The sequence below is a fragment of the Macrobrachium nipponense genome, chromosome 3 (assembly GCF_015104395.2).
Source record: "Macrobrachium nipponense isolate FS-2020 chromosome 3, ASM1510439v2, whole genome shotgun sequence".
Taxonomy (NCBI): domain Eukaryota; kingdom Metazoa; phylum Arthropoda; class Malacostraca; order Decapoda; family Palaemonidae; genus Macrobrachium; species Macrobrachium nipponense.
The window spans coordinates 68,655,522-68,682,695 of NC_087202.1; the positions used below are offsets into that span (position 1 = coordinate 68,655,522).

At 35.0% G+C, this 27,174-nt stretch overlaps 1 protein-coding gene across 1 annotated transcript in view; it reads right to left on the reverse strand.

Annotated features, from left to right (window-relative positions):
- Positions 1 to 27,174, reverse strand: part of LOC135221797 (microtubule-associated serine/threonine-protein kinase 3-like) — an 896,960-nt gene that overhangs the window by 189,030 nt on the left and 680,756 nt on the right. The window contains 1 exon segment of the mRNA XM_064259649.1: positions 12,674 to 12,753. Within this exon segment, the coding sequence (XP_064115719.1) occupies positions 12,674 to 12,753 (80 nt within the window).

Genomic DNA, 27,174 nt, shown 5'->3' on the forward strand with positions numbered 1-27,174 from the left:
AATTAACTTCTCGTGTATTACGATTTTTATCCCGAACAATTTTCATAATTGAGCATTCTTTTAGAGCATATCCACTCCTCTGGTTAAAAAAACAAAACAAACATACAGGGATAAATTTTTGCGAATGACAAACAAAAGAACTTCCAATCATGCCATAAGAAGAAAGCCAGATCTTATTAGCATCGGGACTTCATGCAAGAAAAGCTGTTCTTTTGGCACACAACAGCGCCACCCAAAACCTTAAACACCCCTTACATGGAGACGAACCGGTACATTCCGCCGTAACGGCCTGCCGCAACCCATAAAAAGTCAATGGACTAGAAAAGACAGAGAGAGAGAGAGGAGAGAGAGAGAGAGAGAGAGAAAACATAATATAGCTTCTGTTTCAGAGATTCAATTGGAGGGGACATCAGCCTATTAATATCTGCTATTCATTGTGAAGTTAAGTTTTCATGAGAGAGAGAGAGAGAGAGAGAGAAGAGAGAGAGAGAGAGAGAGCTTCTGTTTCAGATATTTAACTGGAGAAGAACATCAACCTATTCAATTATTCTACTATTTTCTATTCGTGAAAGTTAATTTTTCAACGGCTGTGAGAGAGAGAGAGATGAGAAGATGAGAGAGGGAGAGAGAGACGATGAGATGAGAGAGTTTCTCTGTTTTCCAGATTTAACTTTAAGGGCAGAAGAAACATCAACCTATTAATATCTACTATTCATTGTGAAGTTAATTTTTCAGCTGAGAGAGAGAGAGAGAGAGAGAGAGAGAGAGAGAGAGAGAGAGAGAGAGAGAGAGAGAGAAAATCAGGGTTTTCATCATAATTTTTAACTTAATCAAGTTCGAAGTTTTTTTTTATAAGTGAAACTTCAAGTTATTTAACATTATTCATCCAGATAAACCAAGATGAATGGAGTCAATGAACTCACTCGACTTAGATAGATAAACAGACAAACGGACAGACAGCAAGAGAAAGCTACAAGCTGTTACCGTTTATGAGGAGACGTTATTGACTGATAGAAGAACGTTATTAGAGAAGAGACGCCATACAATGGGGTCATACGCACCCTCATATAAGGGCCACCACATCTGTCACACACGAGGTGTTCTCTTGCATTATTATGCTCGTTCGCCAACCACCCATTCATATCATCACGCTTTTCACTTATTCCGTCTAAAGGCATTCACTGCATAGAAGTGTGTGTATGTATGAATGTATATCGTATATTTGTTACGTATATGAACTATGTATATGATATATATGCATATATAATATATATATATATATATATATATATATATATATGACACGCACGAATCAACAGACTCTCAGTTTCCTCTCCCGCTCTCTCTTCTCTCTCTCTCTCTTCTCTCTCTCTCTCCTCTCTCTCTTTCACAACTCTCTTTCCCCTTCCTCAGCCTCTCTCCTCCAAATGACCTTTGTTGACCTTCAGCGCCCTAATTCTTATGCCTAAGAAATACGCTATTCTATATATTTCTGTATTTCTCTTTCACGACATCATGGAAATATGATTTATTTCCAGGTCCTTCCTCCAGGATGTCCAGTGATTAAAGCTGGTCATACTGATACGCAAAATCAAAGGGGAGAACAATCATACACAAACAATAGCATCTTCATGGATGCAATTTATGTGCATACACTGGCGCACAATTGTCTGTACATGAATTGATACAAAAGGCAATCTATATGGACGGAGAATGTTCTTTTATGTCTGTATATCGTTAAACAAATTCAGCTTTTGTTTGCATGAATAAAGTATCTGTCATTTCCACATGCCTAAGTGTATTCCTTCGAGAATATAAAAGCCTTTCTTATCGTCTAAAAAGCACGAGCGTAGGCTTCAGCATATTTTCATAAACCTTTCGCCAAACTGAAACAATTCGTGATTACTGTGAACACAGTTGGCATATCTAAGCTAAATCTTGGACACAACTGAAATTTGTATAACTAATTTATAACATATCACAGCAATGTGTTAAACAAAATATATATATATATATATATATATATATATATATATATATATATATATATATGTTCATATATAAATATATATATATTATATATATATATATATATATATATATATATATATATATATTTATATATATGTGTGTTCATACATAAATATATACATATATATATATATATATATATATATATATATATACATATATATATATATATATATATATATATATATATATATATATATATATAGTTCATATATAAATATACATATATTTTTATATATATATATTGTTCATATATAAATATACATATATTATATATACATATGCATTATATATCTATAATATGGATATGGATACATATGCAAAGATGAGATCATGTTACCATTAACCAAGTATTTATAGGATTGAGTGACTTTTCGAGAGAGAGAGAGAGAGAGAGAGAGAGAGAGAGAGAGAGAGAGAGGTGAAATCTTCCTTTACTAATTCAGGATTTTCAGGCTCAACGCAAAGGTCACCCACTCGCCCGCCGCAGGTTCAGCCCTCGGCTTCAGGGGGATGTGTAACACCCTTTGAAATCACCCGAGCGGTGCGGGGTGGAAGTGACAAGGAATGATAATACGCTCCCGTGATAATTATTACCTTAGTCGTTATTGCGCGTCGTGTAATGGATGCGGCGACGCTGGATGTTATTTCCTTGAAGTTAAATTTGATTTCTGATATGATGGTATAAGACTTTCATCAATTAAATACCATTAGACGTCCTCACGAGCAATTACACGTTTGCAAAGATGATTACTGCCAAAGTAATTACAGTTCTTGAAATGTTGTAAATCGCAATCTCCGTAATACTGGCAAATTGATCGTGAATTAGATTACCAAACACAAAGGATTAAAAGTTTAATATGTAAGTTATTGTACCCATAAGGTAAAAAAAAAAAAAAAGACGGTTGTATAAGAGAGTGCCCTGACACCACGTAAGGTATCACAGTGCTGAAGAGACAGGTTGGAAGACGTGGAATTTATTACCTGTACATTGTCGTTGTAACACAGAAAAAAGATGAAGGGGTCCACTTTGATTATTAGAGATGCATAATTCAGCATGGATGTAAACACAAGGACGGGAATTTATACACACATTAAAAAAATATCAGTCAGGAGAGAGAGAGAGAGAATGTATGAATAACATTATTCTTTCAAAATCCTTTAATAACAAAACCAAAACCAAATGTGTAAGCGCGTATATATAATATTATATATATATATATATATATAGATATATATATATATTATATATATATATATATATATATATATATATATATATTGACATACGTATATATAGGATATATACAAACTACATGTATATAAATTCACACACTATATATATATAATATATATATATATATATATATATATATATATATATATATATAGACACACAAAACAACAAGAGAAAAGAGAAATGTATAAGATTCGCTAAATTCTCTGGAATAAACACAAACGACAACTCCGAAGGAAACCATACATGTTCTGGCTTCCTTTCTACGTTACACATATATCCGTTCTTTCCGTCTACGCTGATCTCTTGAATGGCCTCTATATATTCCCCCTGTTGTCATCACCTTCTTACTGAGAGAGAGAGAGAGATGAGGAGAGAGATGTGTGAGTCAGAGAGAGAGAGAGAAGAAGAGAGAGAGAGAGAGATAGAGAGAAGAGAAGAGAGAGAGAGAGAGAGAGAGAGAGAGAATAACGGTTTCAGCCGCAACGACGACCTATTCACTCTGCTGAAAATTCGGAAAATTCAAAAGGAAAAGAATAGCGACCATTAAGCACAAAGTACCATGAACACTGCTTAATGACTGTAGATAATTCTGGACCAAAGAGTTAATCATCATCTAATCAAGCCCTCCTAAACATTAACTTAATTACTTTCACATTCATTACTATCCGCAGCACGAACTAAAGTTTCTCAGAAAATCGTGCGTGATAATGAATATGTCAAACTTTAATAGACTAAAATAAGTCAAATAATTGTTCAAAATTCGGTACGCTTATTATGAAATAACGTACATACTTCCATGGCAACAGAGCTACAAGAACTACAAGAACTGAACATAAGAAAAGAACAGGTATTGACAAATCATGGATGTGTGCACACAGGAAAACAGTTCATAGACACAAAGACCTCGCCTTAAATATCCTCTGCAAGCCTTCAATTCATGTAAGAAAAACCGTGGAGTTCTTTTTCCAGTGTTTGCTCCAACCCACCGATCTGTTTCCTCTCATAATGCATATCTCTTTCGTATTCAGAGATAACAAGTTATTACTGCCATAAAGTATTGTTTTGGCGGTTATTTCTGGGTACGTTAATATAGAATATATATATATATATATATATATATATATATATATATATATATTGATATATATATATATAATATAAATAAAAGGTTTTTTTTTGTTTTTTGCGAAAGGAAAAAAAATGAAAAAACGAGTTGGCCGAGTACTTTCGGTCCTATTCGGACCCTTTACTGAGGCATACTGATTTACAAAGAACACCATAGTCAAAAGAAGGCTTAATATACAAACTGACACTACCAAATTAGCCATAAGGGCGATTTTCACTTTACAGAGAGGAGGAGGAGTCATAGGCTAGCCACACCTTGAAGGATACCGCGGGTATATCCTTCAAGGTGTGGCTAGCCTATGACTCCTCCTCCTCTCTGTAGAGTGAAAATCGCCCTTATTTTTTAATTTGGTAGTGTCAGTTTGTATATTAAGCCTTCTTTTGACTATGGTGTTCTTTGTAAAATCAGTATGCCTCAGTAAAGGGTCCGAATAGGACCGAAAGTACGGCCAACTCGTTTTTTCATTTTTTTCCTTCGTGGCAAAAAAAACCAAAAAACCTTTATTTATACATAGCATCACGTTTTATATACTTCGTGATCAAGTTATTCATATATATATATATATATATATATAATAAATATATAAATATATATATATATATATATATATATATATATATATATATAGTATATGTACACACACATGAATATGTATATATATATATATATATAACATAGAGAGAGAGAGAGAGAGAGAGAGCGAGCTCCACCTCCTGGTAAAGCCAACTTACCATTATGCACACAAATCCATTATTAGAGTAAACTTCTTGGACAAAGAACGAAGGTCAGGTGCAATCAATGATTCATGTGTAATTCCAGAGACTATTTCCGTTTAGGATCAATGTGGTAGAACCATCTGATGAAAATATATCTTCAGACGTCCTACAAACGTACCAAAGAATCAACAAAATTAATTTGCATGCAAAATATATGTAAACAGTGGACAGATACATGTTTTCGAAAACATCACTTCGGAAGACTGGAAACACCTTTATTTATCATGAAGAGAACGGTAACATGACAAAGCCAAGTTTTCAAGAGCAATCAACTCAAATATAAACAAGGTTCACCAAGATTGAAAACAATAAAGATTATATTGCTGAAGAGCCGCTGTGGAAAACATTTTTCCAGGATGGCAGACCTCACCCTCTTGCAATTGGGGGAGGAAAAGGAAATGCGACAGCTAAGAGGAAGAGCGAAGATTTTTTGTACCCTGAGACTGTCAACCAGGTACAGCAACATGCCCTTCCTCAAGTAACACTTATTCTAGGAAGGCCTTTCTTTTTTGCAGATATCATTTCATGTTTGGTTATCTATCCACCGATCATTTATTATTGACTTCGTATGTTTGGAATATTCAATCGCTCAATCTCGGATGCATATATATATATATATATATATATATAGATATTATATATATATTATATATATATATATAAAAGTATGAGTATGTATAGATGTGTGTGTGTAAATCGAAGGGGAATTAAAATTGATAAGTTGATTCGTCATTCAAGGACTTGAAACCGCCAAAATAAGAACCAGCGACATTCAGTGAAGCCTTAAACATCGAGCTATCAAGAGAGGTATAAGTTGATACCGACTCTGCCGTACGTATCCCCGTGAAGCACAGGTATTTGATTTGAAATTTGAATTTTTATCACATCACCGTAATTTCTTCAAAAGCAGTAACTACGAATGTCATTTAGTACCCACTTCGCTCTGCCTCGGAAATAATATATGACAAACCCCTTATCAATTATAATTCCCCATCGGTATACATATATTACTTCCGAATTGTAGCGAATTGGATATTAAACGACATTTGTAGCTTAATGCATGTGTATAAATCACGGCAAAGTGATAAAATTAAATAAGTTTCAATATATAGATATATATATATATATATATATATATATATATATATACACATATGTGTGTGTGTGTGTATTTAAATTATGCTTTTTTTCAGAAGTTAAAGAACTTGGTTTTTAGTCAGAAAACAGGAATATAATAAACTGTGGGTTGTATTGCCCGTAGAGTGTTTTCAATTCTGGCGCTAATATATTATCATTGCACAAATATACTTAGAGAGAGAGGAGAGAGAGAGAGAGAGAGAGAGAGAGAGAGAGAGAGAGAGAGCCTCCAACACACTTTGCAAGGAAAATCTTCGGCCTTAACAAGCCAGTAACTATAAAAAGGGCCATAAAAGAACTCGACACAAGGCACACAAAAGGACCATCTAGCATTTTCACCAATAAACTTGCCAGATACAAGCGCCTGCATGTTAGACAAGGGACACGATTACCCAGTTAATTCGTACATTACTCTCCAAATAAAGTCCTAGAAAACTTCAGGAAGCTTTACAATCGTTTTGTTAAACCCAGATGAAACACCTAGTTACTGAGTGGTAGAGATTTTGAGAAATAACGGATGTTGGTTTAATATTTTGATATTATAGATGAATTGGCTCTACATCCTGAACCAGTATTTACTAAATTTAATCAGAATTAAGAAGGTAATTTTATAAAAAAATTAACATAAATATTGACTTTACAAATACAATATATATATATATATATATATATATATATATATATATATATATATACACACACACACATACACACATATATATATATGTATATAATATAAAATATATGTGTGCTTATCGAAAAAAGTATAAACTCACAAAGGTAACCATGGTGTATTAAATGAAAATAACCTAAATTATTATTTTTTTTTTAGATAAATGTACAGCAAAGAAAACAAGAATAGTAGTGATCAGTAAAAAGAGCGAGAGATCTTCTTGGATCTACCCCGATCAGAGAAATGTCCATAGAGGCACTTAATAGCTTACCCCTGTCACTAATATGTTATTCAGACGGCCAATTTCTCTCTCTCTCTCTCTCTCTCTCTCTCTCTCTCTCTCTCTCTCCAGGAACCATATTCCACCTCCATCCCCATTCTTCGCATTATCATCTTTTTGTAGTCCATAAACAACCAGGCCAGCTTCCCCTAACTGTCTACTTCAGAAAAACGGCCCATATTCTCCTTCTTTCTCACTCGTCAGCGCTTTATGTGTGGGTTTGGATTGAATGTGTGAGAGAGAGAGAGAGAGAGAGAGGACTCTTACAGGGGACATTACCAACATTTCCTCACAATTTACATCAATTCTATATCAGCTTTCTAAGAGTTTTTTTTAATGGGTATTTTGTTTTTCCACCCATTTCCATTTAATTGAAACACGTAAAAATAAAAGCAGGACACACAACAACAAAGTTTAATAGAACTGAATCTTTAAAAAAAAGTTACCACTGAAACGAAATAAAGAAAAAAAAAAACTGATAAAACAGGGTTTATTTTTCTACCGCAATTCGCGACATATAAAAAGCATCACGAACAGGAACGTACGTTTTACAAAACATTAGTTCTTGTTCCATTTATAAATAAAAAAGATCAGTAGATGAAAGAAATGTAGCTTATTTACAAATGAAAGGGTATAAATAAAAAAAACAAAGATTCACATTTTTTCTGAGCCGGACGATATATTTCTTTTCCAATCAACTATCAACAAGATTCTTGTCCATAATCTCAATTTGGCACGAAGCCATGTATCAGCCGCACTCTCCACCCCTCTCCATAGTATATCTTACTCTCTATCTTAAAAAACTCCAAAGAGAATTTGGGACCATGCTATCGATAATTCTTGCTTTATGAAACGAACCTCGATACCAGCGTCTTAATGCCTGCTGATTAGATGCATATCAGTGATGGGCAGATTTTAGTAGAGAGATGCAACCGAAATAATAATAAGAAGGTGGCGAGCATAATTGTATGCTTAACTGCAGTTATGTTACTTTCGCTGTATTTATAAAATCAAAATTAGGCAAATTAGTAATATTAATCTCTTCACAGTGCTTTCTGTATTTCCTAATACCTTATCTTACTTGCCGTAAATGAACACCATACTCTTTTGAAGCTTGAATTTCAAGTCAATGGTCATTTTGGGATTGTTCCATATGAATAGCGTTCATTTTAATTAATTAATTAATTAATAATAATAATAAATAATAATAATAATAATAATAATAATAATAACAACAATAATAATAGCTGCTGAATTTATACATTTTCACTGCTGTACCACCCTCATTTCGCAAATCTGATATTTTACCTGTGCTTACCGAAAGAAACAGACGTTGATAAATTCAAATGTAAAACATAGCCGCGTTCCTTAAACATTGAATGATGATGCTCAAATACTTTAACCTACTACACATTTTTTTAAGCTTTAATTCCGTCAAACCGCTTATTGCTAAAGGACGACGACTTGATACAGAATGACCTATATATATATATATATATATATATATATATATATAATATATATATAATATAGTATATATATATATTATATAAGAACAAATTCGTATCGTGAGACAAATCATCAAGACAAACAACAAAACATCGTGAGAGAAAAATCCGAAAATCCGGGCATCCGATTTCGTTCTCTCTCCCTTATTTATTGGGAAGAGCCCCACCGGAGCCAATTTCCTGTAAATAAGGTATCTGCAACGTTCAGCCTCGTGCTTATAGCCTAACGGAAAACAGCTGACGACTGTAGCGCCACCTTTTATTTTCCTCAACGTATCTTCTGACAGCTGACATAAATTTTCCATTCTCACTCTTTGTGTTTTTCTCACGGTCATGTCCCCTGATCCATCAATATATATATATATATATATATATATATATATATATATATATATATATATATATATATATATATATATATATATATATCTGTGCGTGTGTTTTACTTATAACTGAATAAAACTAAAACAATATCGTACCCCCATACCCCTTGTCACAATTTCTGCCTCCTGGAAACAGATTTTATACCTTCTCTCCTACTTATTACACTCAGCAAAAAAAAAAAAAAAAAAAAAAAAAAAAAAAAAAACGAGAGAGAGAGAGAGAGAGAAGGGGAAATTACAACCCCAAACATCAACCGGTCTCCTCAAGGGAAGATGCAACGCCGGCAGTTTTCCGTTAGGGTTAGGGAGCCCATGTGAAATCGCCCCGAGACTGATACCCTGCGGGATCAGTTCCGTCAGCAATAACTAAAACGACGGGAAACCAAAAAGAGGAAGACGGAGACGGGACGAGATTTATCCCTTCCTCAAACTGGAAAGAAAAAAAATCCTAGAACCTAGGCCTATTTTAACGACAAATCTCATTTATTTACCCCCTACAGTATAGGCCTAAAAGCCGCGCATATCTCTTCTTTATCTCATCATTATTTTTCTTCTTAATGGCGGGACTAATTTCGGTTGATGAGTTTATTGATTTTCTTCTCCCCCTCTCTTTCTCCTTCTTTTAAGAAATTCTCATTTTCATTTTTTGAGGGGGAGGGGTGTTTTAAAAGGCTGTTAGAGCATTTGTTAAAAAATGACGTCCGCATTCTCAACCTTTATATATATATATATATATATATATATATATATATATATATATATATATATATACTATAACAGGAGACCGTTTTGGCATAAATTAAATTCTCAACCTCTTTATATATATATATATATATATATATATATAATATATATATAATAAATGTATATATATATATATATATATATGTATGATATATACATATATATATATATATATATATATATATATATATATATATATATATATATATATATATATAACAGGAGACTGTTTTGGCATAATTAAATGCAGAAACAACATCCGAACTCCACAATAGAAAATACCCCTTAATTTTGTATTCTTTTCTCACTGCTTCATAACCAAAGTCTCTCCCCTCAAAGTCATAAAGTAAATTAGACACTTTCTTAATAACTAATTCTCATTATGATTCGACACAAGCATAAACTTTCTTTAGTTATAAAATTTCAAAGTGATAAAAAAAATTGTCCAGTCACGAGGCTACATTTGTTTCTATGCGTTTCATGATAATTTAATCGTAAATATTCATTTTGGAAAATTGTGCGTAAGAAGGATTAATTAACACTGTATGTGTCATTTTCAATTGTTTATTTTTAAGACAATTCATACCAAATTATATATTTGAAATAATCAACGGGGTCATATTATTCATTCCATTACAGAGCGGCCTCACAACAATTACAAACTGACTCTGCATTCTGGTAAAACTCAATAATGACAAACATAATTGACATAACCCTAAGGCGCTTTCACGCACTGACGCACAAACATAGTATTCACCATTTGCATACGTTAAGATGGTCCGCTCTCTCTCTCTCTCTCTCTCTCTCTCTCTCTCTCTCGGGGGATTAAAATGAATAAAATAAAGCATTGCAAGACAGACAGGCAGGCTTTCGCAATCCTGGAGCAAGTCGAGTTCTGGTGGCGAGTAAGGTCTTAATTGCTCTCCCGGTTGGTGTTTCCACTTGCTCGCTTACTTCTGGTTTCAATTTCGCAGTCCATTTGTTTATTACTCAGTCTATTTATTCCTTCCTTATTGTAATTACTTATTAATCTTCCCATTTATTTCTTATGCTCCCAATGATTTTACATAAAGGTAAAAGTTAAAAAATTTCACTATGTTTACTTCTGGTTTCAATTACACAGTCTATTTGTTTATTCGTCAGTCTATTTATTCCTTCCTCATTGTAATTACTTATTGATCTGCCCATTTATTTCTTATACTCCCAATGATTTTACATAAAAGTAAAAGTTCAGAAATTTCACTACTCAATCACAAGTTCAATTTTAGTTTTTGCTTATTTTTTTTCGCATACCCTAGGACAACTTACTTCTACAAAATATACTATATTTTGTTAAATCTGAAGTAAGGCTAATAACTTGGTACGCCGCAAGAATAATGTGCAACAGATACAGGGCCAGTTTTAGGTTTGTCTACCCTATAATTAATTTTAAAGAGGTACGAACTTTTCTCGAGCTAATAATAATAATAATAATAATAATAATAATAATAATAATAATAATAATAATAATAATAATAATAATAATAATAATAATAATAATAAGAATTGATTAAGAAACCCACAAAATTACTGTGTATAACGTGTTTACTTATAAGTTTTATATCTTATTTTCCTCAACACTCGAGTACTTTCAGGTCCTTTTTCAAGTGATGTGTAGGTTGTCAGCCAAGGCCCAGCAGTCTTCTGGGTCTTGACCCAGGCTGACAACCTACACATCTCTTGAAAAGGGGCCATAGATGGGGACTGAAAGTACCCGAGTGTTGAGAAAAATAAAATGTAAATACTTAATAGTAAACACGTTATAAACAGTAATTTTGTGGGTTCCTTTATCAATCATCAGAAGAAAACTGAAAGTTGTTGTTGTTTGGTTCAATAATAATAATAATAATAATAATAATAATAATAATAATAATAATAATAATAATAATAATAATAATAATAATAATAATAATTAAAGGCCTAATTTAATATTTATCAACCCTCGGCAGATTCACTGAAGCAATTCCTTCTGTCTTATACGACATGGCATTAACTGTAACAAAATGTTTCCCCAATGGGGTCTTGTATATCATGTATAAACCTCTTCTAAATAATGCCAATAACATTGTGAATGGAGGCACGGGTACTAACAACAAGTGAGGAAATCCTGCTGTTTCAATAAAATATATATAGTTTTCAACGAGACTTCTAAACTTTCTGCTTTCTATCCACTGTTTTATTTTGCTTTTATTCATCTACGACTGCGTTTAATAGTGTCACTGGTCTTTTCATTTCCAAAACTGCAATATTTGGGCTGCTAGGCAACGAAAAATCAATATCCTCGAATTGTAGAGAAATGTGACTATCATGGTTATAAACAAAATAAATTATTCATGAAATACAAAAATTAGATAAATAATTACGATTTAATATTCTGGGACAAGTTATATATTAAATTTCCAAACGATAGCTAAAGGTTCCAAAAATATTGTCTTCGCAATGATAAATGATAAAGCACCTGCAAAATAGAGGAGCCTCCCACAAAACCCATTTTCTTCAGCACTGGAGAAAGAAGAAAACGGATAAAAATTTAATAAATAATTGCGAAGTAATCTTTTGGAACATAATTTGTATATGAAATACCGAAAAGATAGGTAATGGTATTAAAATTATTGTCATTCACAATGATAATCCTAGTGCTCCTACGAAATAGAGGAGCTTCCTACAAAACCCATTTTCTTAAGCGTTGGCGAAAGAGGAAAACGGACACGATTTTACTTTTCAGGGGGTACTCACCAAAGAATTCGAAAGCGAAGGCGCTGACTGTCCCAGGAGAGAACTTCTCATACGGAGAAGGTTGGAGCTTTCACTTCCACCTGCAACAAAAAAAGTTATATAATTAAAAAAGTTACATTCCTTATATATTTCAAGTGGCATAAACATGAAAAAACGTGCAAATCAAATTAGTTCCATTTTATCTCACCATATTTCTTAAAAACAAATCCGCCTTCAGTCTAGTCCGTAGCACTATATGGTTGTTTTTACATTTAGCAAATTTACCGCACATATCCGAAAAGGATAAAATGTTTCCTAGGATTGAAAAACCCATACGAATGATTCTAAAAAAAAACGACCACTGTCAGTTAAAAGAAAAACGACAACCAATACCCAAAAATATATATTTATCGCATCCAAGTAAATAATTTAAAGAAAGTTAACTTTAAATGTACTAAATGTGACTAAGACTATCTAAACTGCAAGCATAATTTACCATATACAAAAATATGTGTATTTTAGTAATTAGGGTAGGCACAGATTCAAACATCCTAAAAGAAACTGGCCCCTTAAAATAATAAAGAAAAGGAGTCTTTGAAAAAAGGCGTTCTAAACATACATACAAGAAACAAAGTTATAACAATTGCACTCTAAAAGACAATCTTTTCACCCATCACAATCATACACCCATTTCTCTGACTTCTGTCACTACTCTCAAAAAAATAAAATAACAAAAATAGCGTATACGATTAAGCAATTAGAACCAACAAAGACAGTTCGTCCCGGTTCCAAAAATTCTCACTCGTATTTGAATACCGTACGCTTTGAAGTCGGCTAAAAATACGCGAATGAAATATAAGGGACATAAAGGAGCAGACAGGGGCTCCTTTGCTTTTGTTTCTGAAATCAATTTTGCAAAGCAGTAAATGGGGAAAATTAAAGTAAATGAATATACAGGTACTCGTAATTCTTCACCTCAACTGCTTCTGTATTACTAATAAATAACTAATTTTATATTCCTGTGCGAAAAAGGGCAGGAAAACACTAAACTGTTGAAGGAAACATATAAATTGGCAAGGGAGAAAAAATGGTCGAAAAATCTTGCTCAAGTCCTATTTCGATTCACAACAACTAAATCCAAAACTTTCTCTGTAATTTCTTTGTAATTTCCAAGCAGTCGTACAAAATTCCCGGTCTTTGTAACGATGAGTTTGTAAGCCTTGCAATGAACTGACCCTCAAGAGTATCGGCAAACTTCTCCATGTTATAGAAATTTGAAATTGATGCAATTCATCAAAACGCATATATGATAACACTTAATTTAAATCTCAACTGATATATAAATTTATTTGCTGCAGAGCACAAGGAATATTTATGCCAACAAAATCATCTGTACACAGCAAAGAAATCCTCTCTCTTCATGACATCCTGAAGATAAAAGAAATATCATTCTCGCAAATAATAAATGTACGTAAAAAACACGGAATGTTTTGATACGAGCAATAACTAAAAACATGACTAAGTAAAGTTACATATAAAAAAGGAATAATCTAAAAGTTTCCTCTCATATTCCGCACTAATAAATTTTAGTAAATTTCCAAGAACCTCAATTGAATTATACTCCAAGAATGTTCAATAGATCATCAGGTACCAACCACATACTGCTTGGGTACAATTTCTCAGAAAAGGGGGTATGTTGTGGAGAGAGTACAAAAAAAAATAATAAAAAAAAACTTCAGTAGACCAAAGAAATGAAGTTAATTATCGTCTCATCAAAACTAAACAGTGTATACCAAAGGGACAAATATATAGAGAAGTTTTCAAGATTGTATCCACAGAGAGAGAGAGAGAGAGAGAGAGAGAGAGAGAGAGAAACTGACAAACCCACGCATAAAAACTAATTTGCACAACGATGAGAATGACTCAAAGCAAGCAGCTACCACATGAGAGAGAGAGAGAAGAGAGAGAGAGAGAGAGAGAGTTATGTATTCTTCTCTTTAATGACTTTGTAATACTTTCAGACAAATATTTAACGACAAAATGTACAAACGCAGTTAAGGCTTTTTTTCTTCCTTGCAAGGAGAAGAATTCCAGGAACATAAATGAAACTGCTCCTAATGTTACATTTACTTGGATCAAATCAGATTCCAACGGAAGCGGTAAGCTCTCATCAGGACGAGGAAGCCCACAAAAGGAGAGTCCTGAATGCCCCTCAAATAAGTCTGGGGCCTGCAGGATGGAATGGAAGGCTTCCTGCGCCTAAGTGGATTACAGGCAAGGATCCTCTATAAGGTTTGCGGTGCCTCAGTTTCCACACGAGAATTCGGCACATGGGGAGGGGGTTGGAGAGGGAGGGGGAAAGCTACATTTGGAAAATGTGATGAACGCCCGGGCTCACGTAATATCTATGCAATGTAAGTATGATACTCATCTGATTTAGAGCTAAAATCAAATTCTAACACGAATATTGTCTGCAATAGCGCTACGATTGTCTGCAATAGAAAAATCTATCAAACGTCCATTGGATAAGTTCAACTACAAGACAATTACAAAAATGTCTTCATTGAATCTTACATAAAGTTCATTGGAAAACTTCTAAAATATGACAATTAAAATTTTTTCGTATAATCTTATTATGGAAATTTACTTTTCAACAGTTTGACACTGTCAACCCCATTAATGTATTTATCTATAACAGAAACGACGCAACATTTATTTCTTATGTAATTTCAACTTCCGGTTTTTTTTTTTTCTTTTTACAACTATGGGTTAAAGCCAATTCCTACGCAGTACTTGCTTACCCAGTGACTTTAAGGACAAGAGGGCAACAGAGCCCTTACGCCAAACAATGGCGGTGGAGCAGGACTGTCGAGTACGTTCGATTCTTAATCATTTAATGTCATTTCCATAACGAGGGCGGCAGCAACCTTAAGTAGATCAAAGGGAGTTAGGAGAGAGAGAGAGAGAGAGAGAGAGAGAGAGAGAGAGAGAGAGAGAGAGAGAGAGAGAGAGAGAGAGAGAAGAAGGTGGAAATACTAACTGATGCATCCTACCTAGGTAGACACTGTTGCATACAATTTAGCCTGATATGTTTGTTGGATACAATTTTGCTTGATAGGTTAAGAAACAGTAATACGTGTTGCCTGATCGACACCTGAGAATAGTGTTCATAAACTTTCAACAATAAATGCGATATAACTGACCTCTCCACAGTTAGGTCAGGAGAAATTTTGGTTTAAGAAACAAACTGCAAAACAACTAGCATTCGCTAAATGTGATATAGTTGAAATCTTTAATATATGCATCATTATACAGTATGATAATAAATAAATTACAAGCAATGCTTCACTTACCATATATGAAATTCACAACTCATGAAGCATCCACGGAATATTCCAGCATCACCAGTTATGAAAACAAAATCAATGTCACAACAGAATAAAAAGAAAGAAATTAACACACAATAAGAGAAAAAGTAGTTTTTATTTTCTATTATCTATATAAACCATTACCTTTCCTTACCTTACAATACAGTAACTTATCTTCCTTACCTTACCTTACAATACTGTAACTTACCTTACGCAAGACGAAAGTCACAAGTCTCAAGACACATAAAAGAAAAGGAAAAAAACTTCATTAAAAATGGCAAGTTTTACCTGGGAGGTCAAGTCGATTGGTGTCAGAGAACCTCCGGCGGTTAAGCCTGCAGAGCCTGCGGAAGTGCCATATGTCATCCAGTCCGCCGGAGGTCATTGCGTCATCCAGACTACAACGTCGCGAGCTGTAGTAAGATGACGGACTCCCTGAATGCGAATACAAGGACGGGGGCGGGGCTAAGGAGGGCGCCGAGAGTCGCTTATCTCCAGCGGGAGACCTGGCCATGAAAGGCAGGGAATACCTAACCCCGCTAGAGATCAAAGGGCCGTGCCCCTGAGGGGCGAGCCATAACCTAGGCGAGGACGAGGTGCCCCCAACGACGGTGGTGGGGACTGAGGTGGGATTCACCCTGATTTCGGGGGCGGAATGCCTCTTGTCTGGAGTGAGAGGATGCGGGGCTGAGCCCCACTGGGCGGCGACCTCCTCCCCGCCTGAGGAGAGACATTCGTCCTCGGATCCTTCGCACCTGATGCGGATGATAGGGGGGCGGTCAGCCATGACGAGGGGAAGTGCCAATTGATCGGTTGTGCCACTCAAGAGTGCCAAGGGTTAGATACTTTCGGAAGGGCAATGGTAGGGTTGACAACACTGGCACTTCTGGCGTAAAGGGGACTTTCGATGGGGCACTTGGGGTGGGTATAACGGTGACATGGCGACGGCTGACAGGAATGTGAAAGGATAAAGAGGACTTCCTTTATCTAGGGTATATTTGGAACATTTCTCATTGGAGCAAACGTTTCACCAACACACGAATGCACACCAGGAAAAAGAAGTCTTTAGTTTTATGACGCATAAGTTTTCGTGTTTATCTCTTTTTTCTTTAAGTAAAAAACCCACACACACACACACAACTAACTTTTAATAAGTCACTGTAAACCTGAAAATGTAAACAGAATATTATACAAAAGACTGATATAAAACGTCAAGAATACTTCAATAAACAATTATTTTCCTAGTATATACTTTTATTTGTAATTGCGTATTCCAGTATGCATGGATACGTCCAGCGTATTTTAAATGTTTTGATAACACACGAAAATTAGGTTTCAATAGAGTTTCACATAATAAAAAAAAATCGCGCATATATGTGTGTGTACGTGAAAAAGATAAAAAAAAAAAAAATATGTACAAGTGGTAACATCACCATTCAGGTAGTTATGAGACGCTAATAGGAAAATAAAATTGGAAAAGAAATCATTAATATCGGTAATGAAGAGGGAACCGAACAGTTCCCATCCCCCGCCCCTAGTGCATTGAAATATACTGGGAATGACGACACCACACCCAAAAACCCACAAACAACACCCGTCCCTCCCCCTCCCGTCCCACAAACCCACCTTCCTTCCCTCCCTCCCCTAGAGTAAGGCAGCCCAGACTCACTTCTGTCAACTTTGACCTTTCCTTAGAGGCCGGAGGGTATATTTTGTCCGCACGTAAATTGTCCACCATTCAATTCGACGTACTCTTCATACGCGGAAACAAAATGAGAAGTAGTTGCATTTTATCATAAAATATGATAGAACTAATACACTATATATATATATAATTATGATATATATAATATATAAATATAATTAATATATATAATATATATCAGAGAGAGAGGAGAAGAGAGAAGGGGGGGGGGAATGAATTTCCATTACCGTTAGTTCTAATGCAAAATCATTTTTGAAAAAAAAAAAAATCTTCATATCCTCTAACCAATAGAAAACAACGCAGCCAACAGCAAATTACAGGAGAGAGAGAGAGAGAGAGAGAGAGAGAGAGAGAGAGAGAGAGAGGAGAGAGAGAGAGATATCACTATAAATCACACAGAGGACAGGGAGGTAATTAATACCAGGTCAGGCCACATAAATCTCTTCAAAAGACCAACTGATATGAAACCAGCGGCTTCATTCCAGGATAAAATTCGTGTAAATAGGACAGTTTTATATCCACAGAGAGAGAGAGAGAGAGAGAGAGAGAGAGAGAGAGAGAGAGAAATTTGCCAAAAGAAGAATGTCTACATCAATTACTACCATCCTTTCAATCTTTTGAATGACTGCAAAAAATAAATCAATCACTAAGTAAATATCTAAAAAAATTAAAATAAATGTAAAACTTATTGCCATTTTCGCTTCACCCTCTTTCTCTTTAGCCGCATTTTGGAATGCCAATTTTCTTTCTTAATCTCCCTCCTGCCGCAATTATTGGTGCCGGCAAAGCTCCGGAGACGTAGAGCGCCAACTTCCAAACATTTCTCCTTCAATCTCGGAAATTCAAGGTAAATTCACGTTTCTCTTCATTTCCTTTTTAAGGAAAAACTCGAAAAAAAACTATTCCACAGAATGTTGTTAACATAAAAGGTCTTCTTTCTTTTAGGAAAAGAAACACCTTACAATTTTCTATAAAATGTTTGCTAAATATGAGGTGTTCTTTCCTTCAAGAAAATAACACCTGACTGTCTTCTACACAATGTTTGCTACATGGGAGGTTCTTCTTTCCTTTTGGGGGAAAAAATCTGAATATCTTCTATAGAATGGTTGCTACATAAAGGATCTACTTTCCTTTAGGGAAAAAAACACCTGACTGTCTTCTACACAATGTTTGCTACATAAGAGGTCTTCCTTCTTTTTGGGAAAAATCACTGTTTACTACATAAGAGGCCCCAAATACATTGCATGATACTGGTGTGTAATTTCACTTGTTGAATGAAATCTCAAAACCTGTTTGTCTTTTTCAAAATAGAAAATATTTCTTGGAACCATGAAAATAAAAAAAAAAAAACTTCAAAATTCATATTTCCGTCGGAATCATCATGTCAAACATCTACTCTGGTCACTTGCAGCTCAGTCGAAGTCAACAAAAGTCACCAGATCTTGAAATTGTTTATTTCCAGAAGCGAAAATTTTCCCCCTTTCATGGTACAACCGAACTAATTTAATCCACTTCTGTTCCAGAGGGAGCTTTCTTAACAACGCGAAGGGCATATCATTTGTAGGTAAGCCTGAACACTTCTTTGTTGTTGTTGTTGTTGTCGTTGGGGGGGGGATAGGAAAGGTCTATAGAAAAGCCTAAAAAGGTCTGTAAAAAGTGTTTCGCATTGAGTTAAAGATACACGAATTTTAGGATAGGATTGATTGATTGATTGTGAGTTATCTGGCGTCACAACTTACGGGTCTCCGACGCCGTTTTAGGATAGGATATTTATGATTTATTTATTAGAATGAAAATGCAAAAAATAAATAATGTGCATGTAAAACGGCACAGAACAATTTCTTATAAAATACAGCGTATTCATTTTTATTTTCGTTGGTGAAACAAAGCTTTATTTGGCCGTAGATTTTGGCACGCTTCTCGAGTAAGCTGGAGGTCGGATCACGCCTTGTTTTGTATGCTGGAGTTCAGATCACGCCATGTTTTGTAAGCTGGAGTTCAGATCACGCCTTGTTTTCCGTCATATGCCTTGTTCTTTCAGAAGGCGTCTCCAAAATTCACTCTTCCGGTTCTCAGCAAGTGTTTTGGGATGAAGTCGCTAGCCCTGTGTCGTCTTCTATTGTTTAGCGACTGAACACAGCCATGGAGTTATTGGTTACAATATCTATTGCTTAGGACAAGCGAGGCCGATGGGATTTAAGAAAAGGTGCCTGAAGTATTCCTACTCATCCTGGAATCAAGGAAGACATGGAAACGAAATTCCACCTAAGAACTAAAAATAATAAAAAAACAACTTTGTAGCTAAACTGAATAAAAATTCAACACTGTAGATACGTATAACAAGAAAACAAAACAAGACAACATTTTATATAACAAGAAAACAAAAGAAAACAACATATCGGCGGGAGTTACGAGATTTTACACGAATACTAAAAACAGATATATAGATAAATAGAGAGAGAGAGAGAGAGAGAGAGAGAGAGAGAGAGAGAGAGAAGAATATACCAAAGATTATGTACACCGTGACAAACACACAAACTAAGTGATATGCTCGAAAATAACAACAGAGTTTCAATAGTTTTGAAATACGAACAAAAGCTGAAAAGCATGAAAACAAACATTCTATTTTTTTTCACGAATAAAAACAATGAGATAATAATTAATGACAACAAATATTACAAAAGCGTGTGACAGAGCAGGGACGATACGTATAAAAAAAAACTGATACAAAATATGAAATACATGAAAACCAAAGGTTCTAGTTTCAATAGTTTTAATGAAAACATAGAAGCAAGAATAACATCCAATAGGCGACACAAAAAGTCAAAAGCGGAACTTGAAAGTTTTTACGTTGCATGGAACCAGTGGTTATTCAGCAACGGGACCAACGGCTTTACGTGACTTCCGAACCACGTCGAGAGTGAACTTCTATCACCAGAAATACTCAGTGGAATGCCCGAGAATCGAGCTCTCGGAAAGCGAGGTGGCAGGTCAAGACCATACCGATCACGCCACTGAGGCGCTAACTTGAAAGAGTAAAGAAAACAATGACATAAAACAGAGGCGTCGAATTGGGTTCTTCTTTAAAGAAATTCAGATCCAGCACTCTTTCAACACGGCCAATCTTGCAACGTGGCCATTAAACAGGATACAAGAGGATCGCTCTATCGATGGAAACTTCTGCCGAGTCGTTTATTTGCGAGCGCTTCTCCGATGGTATTTTCCCGGATAATTTTCCTTTGGCTAAAAAGATTCCCCGATAAAAAAACGGACAGCAAACAATACAGTCTTCAGTTAACTTAATAAGCTACTAGAGAATTTCTGTTGCCTTGGGAAGAAGGAAAATGTCCTTTAGAATGGTAAACTCTGATACACGTTTTTTGGTTTCAACATTTTGCTAAAGGACACTGGACAGTTCCAGCACAAACCTGCGTCTGCATTACACATTTACACAAATTTTAGAAGACTAAACCAGGTTTTGATAAGACGAGACAGGTCCTTCCATTAAAAACATTAAGAAATTAAACATTCTAAAACATTACGATTAAAGGAAATCTCGCTCTCTCTTCTCTCTCTTCCTGGCCTCTCTCCTCTCTCTCTCGTCTCTCTCTCCTCTCTCTCCCTTCTCCTCTCATCTCTCTCTCTCTCTCTCTCTCTCTTAAATAAGATTTCTATCATTCACTGAAGAAGAGGATGAGAAGGAGCTGAGTTCGATCAGTTTCTGAATGAGCTCCGAGAGCCAGGAACGAAGGTCGTTGGGAAAAAGTACAATAAAGAACATCAGAACGAACTTACAACCGTGAAAGCCGACGACAAATTTTTCATATTCACCAGTGTTCAATAGAGCTATGAAGGGTTGACACGGAACTGAGTAGACTGCGATGAAGAAAAGAAAGGGAAAAACACACAAGTGAATCTCTGTTATTACAGGTTTAATATAATATACAACCATAGCGAGAGAAAATTGCCAAGAACAGGATTGTTTACCGGAAACTACACAAAGACTATTGGCTAACGCATACTTATCTACCATAACGAATGTCATGGGTAACTTCTAAATTCCTCGGTAAAAATGATTGATACTCGCAAGTTGAAATGAGTTTTTGAAGTGTTTTACCGTAAGCAAAAAAAAAAAAAAAAAATTATACTCTGCAAGTTATTTAGCGTAATTGCAATGGCAAGTAGACGAATTCCCTTGCAATTATTCTATACACTATACTCTGTTTTTTCCATCTGTCCATCCGCCTGTGGTGTTTTTGTATGGTAACACTGCGTCCCGGGTTTTAGATAGTTACGCTGTATGTAAGTTTTAGGTAAATAAAAGGATATCTGGGTGTACATTTGCAACTGAAAAGTGTTTTAATAATTTACTGTATGCGAATTACACCGTCAATATTCGAAATAAGATATTATTATAATCGTTGAATGTAAGCTGAATGTAACTATCTAAAGCCCGGGACGCAGTGTTACCATACAAAAACACCACAGGCGGATGGACAGATGGAAAAAAACAGAGTATAGTTACATACCCGAACATACTTCCTAAACACCTATACACACTTTTTACTTCTGAATGAGGGGTTAAATATAATTTCTTCACATACACACATATATGTTATATATATAAATACATATAAATATGTATATGTATATAAACGTAATGAGTAGTATGTATGTATACACACACACATACACACACACACACACACACACACACACATATATATATATATATATATATATATATATATATATATATATATATATATATATATATAGCTATGTATATAGCTATAAAATCATACGCGTCCCCAACACAAACATTTTCCAAAACCACTAGAGACCTTAAAAAGAAAAAAAAAAAAAATAGAGAAGCAGTGGATCAATTAATGCAGACATAATGCTCTTGAAAAACTGAAGAAGGTTTTCGAGGAGCAAACGAGTTCACATACACATGCATGCGCACATGCACATGCACACACACAAGCACACACAGACGCACACGCACGTGGTTCCCCAGTCACGAGGAACCGCACGAGGTAGAATGCTCTTACAGTACTTTCTTCACAGGAAGATTTTTGTTCTTTTTTTTTTTTTTTTTTTTAGTATTGCACACGTGCCAGCTCTGATTATGGGTTAACAGAGAACGAAAAGGTTTAAAAGAAAAGATAAATGTTTTCATATATTCTTTTATACCGAAAGCACTAAAAAATTACAATTTGTATATATGCCCAGTTATCAGTACACTGATCTCAGTCAATGAACTGCGGTTTATTCTGGGGTTTTTATCCCAGAAATTAAAAGAAAAATATCATGTATAAGTTATATATATATATATATATATATATATATTATTATATATAATATATATATATATATATATATTATATATTTTGAAAATTTACGCTAATATATTTCGTCAAGATAGTGATTCCGAAAGTTCATGTAAAAATAATTCAGCATTAAATTTTCGTATTAAAAACCCAAATAAAATACACCTATCCTCTTTTCTCCGTATTCTGCGCGTGAGCTTTTGTGTGTCTGAGAGAGAGAGAGAGAGAGAGAGAGAGAGAGAGAGGAGAGAGAGAGAGAGAGAGAGAGAGAGAGCTTGGACACTGGCTGGCTGGCTGTCCTAACTTACTTTAATCGATCTGCAACAAGAGACTGCGACCCAGAGGGACGCGGCAGGTAAAAGAGAGAGAGAGAGAGAGAGAGAGAGAGAGAGAGAGAGAGAGAGAGAGAGAGAGAGAGAGACCGTAAATATTGCCGAATTTTCAAGAAAGAGCAACTAATATCATAACCATGACATTGGCTAGAAGTTCTGCAAAAAAAGAAAGAAAGAAAGAAAGCGGAAGAAACAAACAGAGCCGAAAATAACAGCAAAATGAGAAAGCGGAAGAAACAAACAGAGCCGAAAATAACAGCAAAATGAGACAGCGGTAAAAGAACTTGAGCTCAACGAAATCGGTCGAATTTAACACTTCCGTAGGACCAGAAGAGTAGAAAGGAGATAAGGAGGAAGTGGAAGAGGGGAAGAGCCTAGTCGCTGAGAGGGTTAAGGGATTCACCCGAAAATTGTAGCATCTGATGAAAGAGTATAAAAGTAAGATATACAGGACTATCTACGAGACAGAGAGAGAGAGAGAGGATCTTCAAGATAACAGAAGGCAAAGGCGGTAGATTCCACCCAAGGGGAAGATACAATGCGGGCAGATTCAAGAAGAATTGCCCGATTTGCATGTTTACAGGTACCATTTTCTTGTCAAATATTTGACAACGATAGGGGTGGATTTTTTCAAGCTGTGTGTCTCAACGCATAGAACAAAATGTATAAAAATGCATCGGTGACCTGGGGTTCTCTTTTAAAATTTAGTTATTGAAAATTTTCCTTAATATTAATAATGGTGGTTATGTAACTTTTCAGCAATGCCTGAAACGCTAGAATAACTTCTTTAAAGAAAATAACGTTCGATTCACATAAATTTATAAATCACCCAAAGACATTAATTAATTAAACAGAACCAGCACCGATTTCCATTGAAAACAAAATGACATTAAAATTCTATATTTCTGAGGAAATTATAATTGTATTAAAAAGAACTAGTCGTCCATAATGAAAATTACTCCATTAACTGAAATTGCAATATATTTGGTTTAAGAATCTCCTCTTTTGTGTATGCTCTCTCTCTCTCTCTCTCTCTCTCTCTCTCTCTCCTCTCTCTCTCTCTCTCTCATCCCAAGATGGGATGAGCATCCTCTTCAGGCCTACGGCTTCGATAAACGTCCTATTTACAGACACGGGAATTTGTGATGACACCATCAATATCTGATGAAGCTTTATTGACAACACAAGATGCGAATTTCGGTGCAACATCCATCGTCAATATGGAGATGAACCTCCCGTCTCGACGATCTTTGTTCCGCGGAGCTGTAACGAATACTTTTTCCATGCATCAAGAATACATAAATAAAATTAATATGATTAAATTAGCTAAACCAATATTGGAACATAGTGTTGATATAAATTCCGTTCACTTCTGAATATTCTATAAACGTTTGTTGTTCATTATCATTGTTATATATTGACTTTCTCTCCGTGCTACCTGGAGTGATTATGTATATACGTAAATACATACATACATACATACATACATACATACATACATACATACATACATACAACATATATATATAATATATATATATATAATATATAATATATATAGATAGATAGATATCTATATATATATATATATATATATATATATATATATATATATATATATATAATATATAAACGTGTTGTGGTCTCTCCATGGTATGCTGGTATAAAAAATAACATTTGCGAGTAAATATTTCGAGGCATAAAAGATTATTGTCAACAATGATTGGGCCTAAGAAACAACGAAGCTACTTAACATGTTTGAGCATATATGGGATTTGCATAACATTTAGAAGTACCGATAAAATAACTCTTCAGAAACGATATTAGATAAATGAAGGAAAAAATCATAACGGGTATATTAGCAGAATTATTTTGTAAATAACGGGTATAAGAAAAAAAAACCATGCGTTGTAAACCATCACAGGTTAAGTACACCCTCAAAGACCACTGACAGAACTTGAATTCCCTGTATAAATTAAATGCTATGAACATCTTAAGGTTTCACTATGGTATAAGGTTTGTCCCAGTTCTATCTTTTATTATTGATTCTTTTTAATCGTTCTAAAAGTTCCTTTCAGTGTCTATAATCTTTTACAGCAAAGAAAGCATTACTAAAAAAAAAAGTGAATAAAATATATTACGTTAACTGACTTAACACTAACTAGCTTCCCGAGATATCTTTTCTAGCTTGCGAAAAAGTAATAACATAGCAACAACTGGCAATAACCAATAACAAAAAAAAGCACCAATGAGAAGAACGGACAAAGAAACCCACCATACATCTCATAAAAATAGCCGTGTTGGAAGTAATCAGCAATATCTTTTAAAACTACGCCCAGCCAATCTTTTACCATACAAACATTCTCTCTCTCTCTCTCTCTTTGCGTATGTTCGGGGATATTGACCTGTCAAACCCTATAATAGCCTCATGACCTGAAAACACCCTGAAAGGCGAGAATTTTATTAGGGTTCTTTATCAAAGCCTTTACTCGGGAGGATGTAGAAGGGAAAGACGACAATGGGGAAGGGGTGAGGGGGTGGAAGGGAAAAGGGGGAAGTAGGGGGAGGGGGTAAAGTAGGTTAGGGGGAGAAACAGAGTGACCCTTCACTAAGTTCAACCCTGACATGGAAATGGAGGCAACACAAAAAGAAAATCAATATTAATTACAAGATTTAATGTAAGAGAATTAAATACAGAATCTAATGTATAATGGAGAGAATAAATTGAAAAAAGACGTCCGTAAAATGAAATGAAAATCTGATATAGCTTAATCTGAACAAAGAAGCGAATCGGATACGAAATTCGGAAATGAGTAATCACAGAAATAAAAGAGGAGAACGAACAAAGGAACTGCAAGCCACACGAAAAATGGTAAAAACTCAAGTTTGGGGACTTCAACAATACATCAAAGTGATTGGAGAGAGAGAGAGAGAGAGAGAGAGAGAGAGAGAGAGAGAGAGAGAGAGAGAGACCAAAAGGGTCACTGAATAAGTTATGGCAATCATTATGAAAAGTAAGAAAAACGAAAGCCAGAAAAAGAAATTATTCAAAGAAAAATGTACAGCTTCTTCCTCATACTATAAATGAAAAAAAAAAGTAATATTCTAATTTCAGCCGTAAATAATATATTGTTTCTCTTATAGAGCAGAGCACAATAAAGATGAATGCTTTTGCAAAAAGGCTTACTTTGTGAAATGTATAATCAATTCTTCATGCAAAGCCTGGGGTCAGACAGCTTCCTCACTTACGAAACAGTCACTTTATTTGCTATGATAAGGATGTAAGACTCTGCCCCCGTCTATTCTTTAGTCCTCAGAAGGCTACTCAGCCTCCAAAAACTAATCAAAGGAGGAAAATTCTAAGTGAAGTACGTCTAGATCTGACGTTTCTTCACAATCCTTCGTCTCCATATCAGACCAAATACGTACATGTCAGATAAAAGTTCGATTTGAGTCATTCAAAACAAGGTCTCGTATCAATGTTGCCAGAGAGGAGCTGGAAACCCCATCAGATAGCATTACACGAAACGCTCAACCGCATTTGAACGTGAAAACACTGGGATCTAAAAATGGAAATCCTTAAATAGATTTCGGGTAAACCATCCCGCATCAAAGGATTTCTGTTGTTGAGAGAATGACCGCATGGACCGACTACCCTTCCTCGTCTCTCTCTCTCAGGCACAAATTGAAGGGAAAAATTGATGCTACACTCACTCATCACCACGGTTAACTTATGACTAGAATGTGGGTTGCTGTAACACCCTTCAGTTTGATCAAAGGACGT